The sequence below is a fragment of the Cryptomeria japonica genome, chromosome 10 (genome assembly GCF_030272615.1).
Source record: "Cryptomeria japonica chromosome 10, Sugi_1.0, whole genome shotgun sequence".
NCBI lineage: Eukaryota > Viridiplantae > Streptophyta > Pinopsida > Cupressales > Cupressaceae > Cryptomeria > Cryptomeria japonica.
Window position 1 is genome coordinate 485140777 of NC_081414.1, and position 12215 is coordinate 485152991.

Here is a 12215-nt window from a genome sequence, read left to right on the forward strand (position 1 = left end):
GTTTATATAGTCACGACACATTTATTAAACAGATAAAAAATCAATAAGTATGATGCATATATCAACTTAGGGGGAAGGAATTATAATTGTGATGCATGTGTCAACTTAGGTTGACCCCATCAATTCTTGACAATACTAAATTGAAGGGGGCCGCCATCCGTTTCTGTGGGATCCACCCTTATAATTGACCATACTTGCTCTACTTAATCAAACCATAGTTCACCTAGTGTTCAGAGCGATGTGTCAGCTGCGGTTGCACATGATGAAATAGAGCAGCCGTGCAATGAGAGCAATTGAGAAGAGAAAACAAATTTCTATTTCTCTTTCAATCCACGTTGGCTATCAAACAGCTGGAGCGATTTAAAGCCAGGCGACGAGGGACGAAAGTTATCGTACTCCCTACAATTCTGTTTAAATAAACAGGGAAATACGTATATAATAATATGAATGGTAGGCGTACTTAATACAAATTGTTACATGCAGTCGGCAAGCAGGCTATCCTGAAAACCATACATACATCAAGGAAATGGTGGAGAATGAATCAATGTCTTCATTGAATAATGTTCACGAAACTCGAGGATAGAAACAATTTCCGAGGATAAAAATAAGTTTGGGACTAATTTTTTTACTCTATACGCAATTCCTCCTCATATTTATAGCGGCAGATCTCTCTATACCAAATCTAATTGCAGAGCTAAATTTCTTAAGTCGGATTTATAGCTTGGACTGGAGAAATCGTCGGGAATGGATCGTTGTAAGGAGCCGCTGTTAAGCAACGGCGTCAAATACTACGATGACTGCCCCGGCTGTAAAGTGGACCTGCGTAAAGCTACGCATAAGGGCTATCCTATCAAAGAATTGAGCCTTGTCGCCTTGCTTGTTCTCTGCAATTGTAATTCTTCAGCTTTCCTTTGTATTGTTTCAGTTCTACTGCTTTTGATTTTATCTTCTTTTGCTGAAATTTGTATGTTTTTTCTGGTTTTGCAAAAATCAAAGGGCGTTTACTTGTTTGCAAGATTCTGCATGTTTATCATCTTTGATTCTAGGTTCTGATTTATGAATACATTTACATTCATAAATTCGTATAACTTAAAATTTTTAAATATTGATCTTCTGTGTATATTTTAATATTATGAAATTTTTACAGTCCATTTGAATTCATTCAGTAGCTTCTGGATTTGTTTGTGTAATACACACAATCAAATACAGAAGCTACTAAATGAGCTCTGTATATTATCTTATATAAGATTTCCGGTGCTAGTAAGAAGATTAAAAGAAAATGTGTATGGATTTGTGTTTGCTTGGTCTTTTTTTATTAAACAGTTCGGTGAAGGATTGGAACCTGTCGATTTTTTAAGCTAGACGGTTACTTGACCACCTGCTACTGAAATTCATTAGGAAGCTGTAGGCTTTATTTTAGCTGACCTTAGCGGCAGATGAGTTTTCTGGAGTTTGGAAAATAGATGCGTGTAAACCTGGGAACTCACATTTTCTGACGTTATTGGAAATATTTTATTTTTTTAAAATTTATTGTTGAAATGAATCCCGAGAATCGAACTCGGCACTTTTGGAAAGTGTTGTTTTAATTATTCCTCGAATATAGTTTTATCAATACTAATATTGTTTTGTTGTTTGGACCTGTTGCAGCACTTCCGATATCGTCCTTGTTCCCGTTTCTTTATTTTATGGTATGTCGTTTCCTTTGACCCCGCATCTTTCATAACTTCACTTTTTGTTTTCTTCAACTGTACGTTTTTTTTTCCGTCAAAAATCGGGAATACTGAAAAAAATTCAGGAGCTCTTCGTTCGAGTTTAGTGATCTCTTCAAATTTTGAAATAGTTTAAATTGGAATAAGGATGAATATTGGTTCAGGAAAATCCATTTTTATGATTATTACTTGAGCATTTGGTTTATGAATGCAGGCAATGAAGAACACAAGGGACAAAATATTATAGTTTTTGGTCGTAAGTCGGTCTTGATTACTGTTTGGTCTCTGCATCACTGTGCAGAGCAACACGTCATAATTAAAGCCTAACATTTGAAAGTTTGGGGATTGATCTTATCTTTTTCCCATTGTTAAAACGTCATTAAATTCTTTCGGTAACAATTAATTAATCCTAATCCGCTAACATTATATCATCGTCCATACTGGTAAAGATGATTCGACCAAACACGAAATCTTTTCTGTTCATTGTCCTGTTGTCGTTTTCATAGTTGGACAAATCTCCATGAACTTCACGTGAAGTGGTACGCTCAGAAATTTGCAAACACAGAATCAGCATTTTTCTTTTGGAACCTTTTTAATTACCCGAGGCAAAATCATTGCCTCTTTTAATCCTATCTTTTTGCTGGGTTGTTCAGTTCACATAACAAATGCGAGTTGAAAATAAAGTTGGAATACCATGGGGGATGCCGGAGGTGGACAGGGATGTGGGAACAGGGGGTGAGCTTTAAGGGATGGCAAATTCTTCTCCATAATTTGGGGATTGTACGGGATGGCTATTAAAATAATATATACAAATTGATATTTAAAATATAATTGTCGAAAATAGTAAAAGAAGTGTAATTTATTATTTATGTAATCAATACGAATAAAAGCAGCTAAAATTTATACAAATTGTTTTGATGTTAGACATTCTACATCAGAGAGAACAATATTAACATGTCAGCATCCCTATCTTGAGTGAAAATTGTACCGTTGACCAAGGCTCCAGTGTTAGACTTTGTTGGTATCATCTTTTCTGTTAAATTTGGTAATCAGATTAGGCAGATAATAATTCAAACACAATAGTACAAGGACACCAAGATACCCTGGGAAAACCCTCCAACCTGAAGGTGAAAAACCCAGCAATATACCACTTCAGTGCACTGATAAAACATGACTTATAGCGTACAACTATTATAATTTAGTGTGCAAACAATTCTTTATTTGGGGCCTTTTTGGACACCTCAACAAAAAACATACTGATGAGGCATCATATTTGATAACGTGGACTTGAAACCTTAGTTATAAGCTGGGACTTTTCCAAGTAAGCCACTGTAATATAAATAAATTGGAAGCTATTTGAGATTGCCACATAAGATTTTGAAAGGCACAAAGTTAGGGTGCTCAACTTTTGCATCCTCTCCCCAACTTAGGATTTTATTTGATGTAGCATGCCATCCCCGGATGGTCAAGGGACGATTGCACATCCCCCATCTGTCCTAGGGGTTGTAGGGCATTTCATTCCAGGACACCCCTTAGAAGGAAATGTCCACGGTGGGGGGATTATTCATCCCCATCTCAGTCCCCAGGATGCCCCCATCTCCTAGAATGATAGTTTTTTCCTTTGGGTGCATCCCTGAGGAACATTATTCTTCTGTAGTGTAACATTGAAAACAGAAAAAATACTTTACCCAGTTGTATGCAGATATGCGATAGTATGATTATCTATGAAATTCTCAGATCTTTACTAACATTAAACCTACGCTCCTTGATGATAGTCTCCTGAATCAGCATTTTCACATCACTTCTAGAACTGCAAAACATAAAATATTTTCAAAACAACTTTAAGGTCACCTGTTAGCAAACCAGAATTGTGCAGTGTCCACATCATTTTCATTCAAGACATGCAAGTCTCTCCCATGTGTTGTAGCATGAAAGGCAATGGCTTCAACATAGTTGACATCATGAATTTCAAAAGAAGAAATCTTCTTATAGTACTAGGAGTCTATGCACTCAAATTGCATTTTTATAAATTAGATTCATTGATAGCATCATGCTCATATGAATGTACATGAAAACCATTGTTGGATGGAATATATAAAGTTGTATGGATTTATGAAGTGCATTGATAAGAACTTGATCAACACCTGATTCGGCAATATTAGAAGGATATTTGAGAAAAACAGCTTGGGAGGCAGTGCCATAATTTCTGCTTTGAGCACGAATATGCCTGTCTCACTATATAATAGGCAACCTCCGTTGTCATAATTGATTTGATTCCCAACATTAATCCAACGTTGTTTGATGCTAGGTGAAGCCAAAGCATATCTTGATGCAGAATCCCTTAAAGTTTTCCACTGCCACTAGTTCTCCACTTCCATTATTTAAAAAGTCTCATTGGATTCGCTTCCTTGAGCTGTAGTTGAAAAGAACGCTGGAGAGAGAAAAATAATTTTTTCCCATAGAGCAATCACTGGGCATCCAGTCTAATATCACATTACCCTTTTTCTCCAGCAAAGCAAACCTTATAGTAGGGGCCTTGATAAATTTCTTAAATACTAAATACTTCTAAACGGAGACCAAATACTGAGATCCTTGAACTTTAAAAGGGATATTTCTGCAGATGAAGTAAACAAGTAAAAGCTTTGCACTCGTGAGGGAAGTGTATTTCAACATTGTTGGATTGGTTTTGCAATCCACTTGGAAACTAAGTTTGGAAAATCCAAAATTTTCAAACCAAGGCTCTCTTGTTTCGTGGCAAAGTGTAGAGGGCTATTTTATAACATGCAGATTTTATTATTATTGTTATTTGATTAAAGTAAATATCTAATTTTTTTATTGAATTCTGCATATTATCTAGCACTAGAAATCCAACAGGAAAAATAATATAGTTAGAAATTAAAAAACACTTTCTAACAGGCTTTAAATGTACGACTCATCCAATCAATACTGTGCGATATGTGAAACTCAATTTCAGAGGCTGACACACAATAATCAATGCCAAGTCAATTGTTCACAATGACATCATCCAAATTTCCCAACCTGATGTAGAACAATCAATACAAGTCAATTGTTCCTATTTTCTAAAATTTTCTACTCTAAACTGGAAAATAATTTTTTTGCATTCTCATCAGAAAACTATATCTTAATCAAATTATTATCATTTGACAGGGAAAGACCCTTGAAGGGGAAGTGCTTAGTTTAACTACCAGGTAGAAAGAACTGATAGAAATACCATGACACATGAGATATAATTAATTGCGTTCATTGCTTTTCACCCAAAGATTATTCTAGATTTTTATCATGACAATGCGTGTGAGTAGAATTACAATCTCATTCTACATTATATATGTTCAACAGGTACGAGATTTTCATATTGGAAAGACAGAAGATATTGGATACTATGCAGGCTATATTGGTCAGTCACTATGACCTAACTTGTTTTTTTTTCCTAAAAAAGGATCTGTCATTTCATTGATTGAATTTTGTTTAGTATCACTAATGGGCTTTAATCATTGGATTTTTTGGGATCCAATTGATGCAGGATCATCGTTCATGTTTGGGCGATTTTTGACCTCTGCTCTTTGGGGGATGGCTTCAGACAAATATGGACGCAAACCTGTTATGCTTATTGGTGTTGCTTCCGTGTCAGTGGTTATCTTTACTGTTTGACATAGTTGCATGATCATATAATTTATTTTGGTTAGAGTGCCTTAGGCTTAATTTAAGAAAACTATCTCAGTAGTAGGCAGGAACTCTGCCTTAAGAAATTTGTCTTCCAGATGGACTTGTTTTGAGCTTCCTTCTATTGTGCATGTTTAATAATGTAGAATTATATTCAATACACTATTTGGAGTGAGCGTTAATTTTTGGATGGCTATTTCAACACGATTTCTTCTTGGAAGCTTCAATGGAATGCTTGGCCCAGTAAAGGTAGGATTGCGTTTTGATTGCTGAACTTTTGAAAACTAAGTTTTAAATTTTGGGAATGCAATCAAATAAATCCCTTTTACATCCAAGAAATCCCTGTAAGAAAATGCAAACAAATCCTGGTAAGAAAGAGTAAAGATTGATGGACGAATCCATGGTTTTCTGTTTTCCACAATTATTTATGATGTAAATATGTATGAAACTTGCTTTAGTGCCCATCTTCTTAGCAACGCAGTAGTTTTTTCTAAGTATTTCCTGAAATTCTCTCTTTCATATTGTTGGGTGACATGCTACTGCTTTTGTGCACAGGCATATTCATCAGAAGTTTGCAGAGAAGAACATCAAGCTTTGGGTTTATCTATTGTATCGTTCTTCAACCTAATTGTTTTTGTTACATAAAGTGGCCCAAAGAATATAGACTTTTGGTGGCTGTTTATTGTGCTCATGTTGTTCATTTGGTGTTAAAATTTTAAAATGATTTCAGATGCTATGTTTTAGGAGTGCTGTGTGATGTCAAAGAAGCCTAATATATTGTTCACTTAATTTTCAGGTTGGTACAATGTGGGGGATAGGTTTGATCATTGGTCCAGCATTAGGAGGTTTTTTTGCTCAGGTATGTTCAGTTACTGCTTCTATATAAATTTTGAATTTATTGATAATTTAAATAATTAAGTCTATGTTTTAGAAGTATGCACATCATCCTACATAATTAGGTTTGTGTGTGATTACACAAGAAAATGATAGTGCTCTTATGGATGGAGCCAGCAGCTTGAATTGCATCACTAAGCCAAAATCTGCCTGCAATTTCTTTTAATCAGGCGTTGTACCCCTTTTTAGTGAGTGGGTAAACCTCCATTCTATCAACACATAACATGGGATGTAAAGGTTGTAGGTAAGTCCAACCAATTTTGGAAGCTGTCTCTACACCATGAACATGCCCTTTAAGGATTTGAACTTGAGTTGTTTGTAAAACGAGTGTGCTAACTTGACACTAGATCACATCCTGATGGACAGAGTTAAACACTCAAGGATTGCACCTTTCTTGATTATAGTAATGCTAAAGGCAGGTTTCCCTTTAGACCACCACTTCTCAATCAGCTGATGCAAGTTGGAATCACAGAGCCACATAAGCTGAAACTTAAAATGAGGTTATTTAGACAAGGAGAAGAACAGGGAAGAAAATTTGATAAGCTAGTGATCTGAGCCTTTCCACCCTAAGATTTCAAAGGACGAAGCCCAGTTATTACCAATCCAAAAATTAGAAACGAGAAACTTGTCAAGCCTCTTTGAAATGGAATCCGCCCTCCACCTTCTATTGTGCCAGGTGAAAGTACCATTGTTTGGTTTCATGCCCACCAAATTAAGAAATGAGATATAATCACACATCAAGGAAGAAGAAGGCCCAAGACGACCAATTCCCCCCAAAATTTCCCCCAAACTGCAAATAGTGCTAAAGTCTTTTACCAGAATCCAAAGGCACATAAGAACAAGAGAATGAACAAATCTACTATGAGACCAAAACAAAGACTTACCCAAAAAATCAATTAGTACATAAGCATTGGTGAGAAGAATATTCTCTCCAAAGTCGAAGCAAGATGCCAACAGTGAGAGTGAGTTACCATTACCCAGCCACCAAAGAGGTGTGATTCTACATGGATCCTAGAGGCAAGCAACACTTCCCTTGGGAACCAACACACTGTCAAAGACCCCTCTTCCAAATTTTGGAAGATGTACTCATCATTTCCTCCACTGAAAGTTTAGTTTCCTGGATAAATAAAAAATCAAGTTTATTGTTTATGTTCAAATTTGTTATTATCATTGAAAAATCTGATTTGGGACATTACACTTGGTGGGCAAGTATGCATTGACTCTTGCTATCTGCCATGAAACATTCCCTAAAGATGACTTGCCACTTCTTGATATCAATATGATTGTAAATTCAACTATGGGCCATGAGATGTTATCTTTCATGGATAACTGGCTTTCCACTTTGTGGTTGGAGTGGTGTAATATCCCAGTTATTTTTTTTGTTTTTTAGGCCAATAATAATCATCCACAAACAGATAACCCGTTAAGGTTAGAAAACATAAACTGAAAACTTGCTGGAAAATGCAACCCTTCCACTTTCTGATCACCAAGTGCCCAATGTGGGAAGGTGAGAGCATACGGTGTTGAGGGGATCGTTAGCTTCAAATAAATGGAAACAACACAATGCTTGGGCGGCAAGCCAACCCCTTTCGCTTATCCAGCAGGAATGCAAGAAACTTGGCGGTGAACCAGCCAAGAAAAACACACAAAGGCACAAATCACTCAACCGCGATATTTCAGAGGGAGGACTGAAATTACAAGACAATCTCAACTCAACTGCTTATGCAGTGGGAGGACCATTACACTCAGACATCACTCGAGCACTTATGTGGTGGGAGGACTGAATTACAATTTACTTGAAAATAGGCGGCAAGCCAGCCTCTTCCACTTTTCAGCGGGGTGAGAGTTACAAACCAGAATTGGTTAGTAGTACTACTACTTAACCTTACAATAATCAAGATAATGTGAGAAGAGAGTAATGCTGAATATCCAAATAAGAACATGAAATTTCTGCTAACATCAAAATCTGCAGGCTGGAATTGCAAAACCAGCAGCCTATGGATTCACTAAAATGCTCACAACTCTCTCAATACTTATCCAAAACACCCAAAATCAGTCCCAAACCAACACTAGGCTAGCAACGATGAAAACCAACCAAAGACAAGCTATCATAAGTCCCTGATTTATTTGGCACGCATCCCAATGCAATTCAAAACCCCACGCCTAGCTAAGGAATTTTGTTTTTATCTAATAAATTCAATGCTCAACCAAAGGTGCCACAAACTTACAATGTAAATCGCTAGTAGTAGGAAGGATGAATGAGCCAATACCCATAACTGTCAGTCACTCCAGCAGAGAGGTATGATCAAAATGTACTTCAGCCACAGGCAAACCAACAAATTCCAAAAATCGCTCCCAACACCAAAAAGGACTAAGATACGCACTGAGAGTATGGTAGATTATAGCACACAGCTAGGTACTATATTTCAAGTATGAAACTAGGAAGCACTAGGGAGCTGCACTCCGAAGCCTCAAAGTTCTGACGCCAATCCGGCAGCATAACAATGCGAATTTTCAAGATTCTCAAAATGGGAGCCCAAGGCTCTTATTTATAACCTCAACATCACCAAATTCAAATGCAAATGCTTCAAATTCAACTTTCCCATTTGCATTTCATTACTCTCACGTGGACCCCAAGGATGGCGCCATTCCTCAAGTCAAACCTCACGCCAAACAGCAAGGACCACGATTTTACTTAGCAAACACTTGAGGTGAAATAAAATAATATCTCCATTATCACTTTGACGTCCCTTTCTAGACATAAAATTCGCCTAGCACTTAGGAGATATTATGCGCCATTTCCAAAGCCAATAAATCAGTAGTAAAAATAATCAAATTAATTAAATATTAAACCTTAGGATAAGGAAATAATATTTAATTATGTCACTTATGACTCCAATACTGATTATTGTCAAAACCGGGATGAAGCTGAGCCAGGAAGACCACTGAACTGCTGCAGGATCAGGACCCTGTCCACTGCCAAAAATAGAAATATGCCATACTGCCACTTACTAAAAATAGTAAGTCATGAACTACTGCTCCGAAAAGCATGATCTTCGCACCCAGTGACAGAGCATGGAGAGCTCACTAGGACAGTATCACTAAAATGGCCAACCCCTGACTTACTAAAAATAGTAAGTTCTCGCCTCATCAATGCTTGACCCTCATTTTTCATTCCACCTAGCCTACGGGTCTCAGGAATAGGCTAATGGACCACTGGAAGGACATCAACGAGAAGGGGACATTACAAGTGGCATGTCTATGATGACTAAGCAGTGCACCTTAGATTGTTTCATTTGGCACATTTTGGTACTCCTTTTGTTTGTATATATATTAGCTTCTGCTACTTCGCAAAATAAATTTGGTCTTTAGAAAATATTTAATTCTTAGAAGTATTCTATTTCTTAGATGCTTTGTTAGAATTCTAGTCTTTAACATATACTTTAGCTGCATTTTTGTGTATCTTTTCACCTTCGAGGCTCTATTTAATTGTATGTTTTTTAAGTGATTAATAAAAGATCTGTGGTTATTTTCTACTTCTGGTCTGGATTTACTTGTGGATGATTCATTTCTTATTTATACTGCTAGTTCTCACATTTTCTGTATAGATGGTTTGTGTTTTCATGACATGGATTGCAAAGTAGGATCAATGTTTTGTGTGTTCCATTTTATCAAAAAGATCAGTGATTGACTATCTTGTTGCATCGCCTTGATTTTCTTTTTATTTTATAATATTTTGTAACTCTTTCCTCTAGCAAACATGTAGGATTAAATGTGCCTTAAGTTGGGGAATTAAACCACTTAGGATATTGCTCAAACTTAAGGAAAGTGTGTTTGAGCTTTTGGACTATTTGGCAAAATATAAGTGTGGTTCACCTAAATAACAATTTTCCATGCACCTTTTGTGGGACTTGAACTGAAGAAAGCCTTGACCTAGATGCTAAAGTCCCATTGACTCAACTTATAAACCAAGTGGTGGTGAAGTTCTTGGAAGTTAACATGCTTCACTTGGAAAATTCCTTTAGTGGTTCGAACCAAACTATAGACACATAGAACAAGAGAAATATCCATACCATGCCCTCAACATGAAATCATTGAGGGGATAATCTCATCATTTTCTTGCAATTATCTCCAAATAGGAGAGCCTAACCAATCACTCAAATGAATCTTGCACAAAGAACTCACTCCTTGTCCCTTTTTTCAAGATAGCCATTTCATTTGTGCATAAACAAAGAAACTAAATAGCATTACCTAGAATAGAACCCTTTTTTTGTGGAATTTAGGAAGCTTTTTGATAATACAATAGTGGAATGATCTCCTTATTTCAACATTAAAGTTTTTGACCTACTTTTCAGGTTATGGAAATGCCATTCCTATTGATCATATCCGAGACGTAGTAAATATACATGTTGTGTATCCTAGTACATCTCTAGATGTGGCTCATTTGGTTGTGGATTAGGATGCCCAGGGAAGGCATATCTATGTCTACTTTAAAGAGAAGGGAGACATCCTACCTTTGATGGAACATTGTGCCACCATCAAGAGGGATGCTATGGAGTCAATCTCAGACTTCAATAATCGATATCATTTTAAGAAAGACTTGAGAACGAATATTACAAGAGGTATGACCCCCATTTGGCATGACCATCTTGTATGTTATTTGAGAGTTCTCAACCTTGAATTAGGCACTATGATTTAGTCTATAGGATGGCTTTCTCTTCTGCAATCTTATGATGTAGCTCTCTTGGCAAGAAACAATCTTAAACAAGTTGGGGAGATCACTATTAGAACTGCAATGCTTCTATATACTGAAATTTTATAATTTCTCATAACTTCTCAATTGCTTGACTCCACCAATGAATCTTGTGCCTAGATCCCCTAGCATTACCAATGTAACCTATAGACATGTTTCTCCCCAAACTTCTAGTGACATGGAGGTGATGAAAAATTAAGAATTCTTGAATGAGCTTGTGTTCGTGAAGATATAGGATTCTTAGGGAAGCCACATGGTGTTTTAGATGCCCAACAAATTCTAGTTGTCTTATAGAGATTGCAGGTGCTTGTCCCATCAAATCAAGCCCCTCCTTTTGTCCAAAGAATAGAAGGAATTCTTCCACACCTAAACAAGATCAACACAATCAAAGGCTATTATTGTCCCCATGTAGAATATTATTGCAAAGGAATATGGCTTCTAGTTCTTAGAATTCTACAAATTGAATGAAGGCTTGCAGGTCAATCTCCACCCCTTGTCTTGTTAGACTCTACATTACGTGGGAAAAGGAGAGAATACTAGTGAGAATTAGAGTTCCATAAGCCATTGTTCAGAAACTTGGGCTTTGCTGAAATTCACAAGGTCTAATTTATAATTTGGTCCTAGGAAAAACTTAACATTAAAAAATAAAAAATATATAAATTCATAAAAAAACTAAAACAACACAATTTGTCATTCCTTCAATTAATTCTGCAAGTGATGTTCCTCAAGAAGAATGTGTTGGATGAGTGAACTAAGAGAAAGGATCTCTAAAAAGTGGTCAGCAAATTGAAAAAAAGGTTGGGGACTTGACAGAAAAATTTAATAAGGTGGAACTTTATAAAATCTTGATCAAGAATGAAGCCTGCTCCTATAATTATGAAGTAAAAGACACAAGCAATAAGCCATAGGAAGCAAAGAATGAATTGTTGAGTTGGAAAGGAAAATAATTGAGGCAAAGGTCAAAGCTTCAGCAAATTGGATGGTTTTCATTAACTTTATTAAAGAGGTCTACAACTCTTATTTGGACAAAATCATCAATGCCATATCTAGTTTGAAGGAGGCTTTAAAATTGATATTCTTGGCTATTGAATGAAGTAATAAAGTCCAATTGGATGTGAGTTCGATAATGTGGGAAATTGGAAATAAGGCGTCTAAATATTTTGCACTCAAAGGCTTAT

General features: G+C 36.4%; 1 protein-coding gene across 2 annotated transcripts in view; it reads left to right on the forward strand.

Annotated features, from left to right (window-relative positions):
* The first annotated feature begins 296 nt into the window (after positions 1–296).
* LOC131039445 (protein ZINC INDUCED FACILITATOR-LIKE 1) overlaps positions 297–12215 on the forward strand; it is an 80091-nt gene continuing 68172 nt past the window's right edge. For both annotated transcript variants that reach the window (XM_057972223.2, XM_057972224.2), the window contains exons 1-7: positions 297–892; positions 1648–1688; positions 5067–5124; positions 5251–5353; positions 5537–5639; positions 5946–5999; positions 6187–6249. In XM_057972223.2, the coding sequence (XP_057828206.2) occupies positions 745–892; positions 1648–1688; positions 5067–5124; positions 5251–5353; positions 5537–5639; positions 5946–5999; positions 6187–6249 (570 nt within the window). In that variant the 5' untranslated portion in view covers positions 297–744. The remainder of the gene's footprint in view (positions 893–1647; positions 1689–5066; positions 5125–5250; positions 5354–5536; positions 5640–5945; positions 6000–6186; positions 6250–12215) is intronic.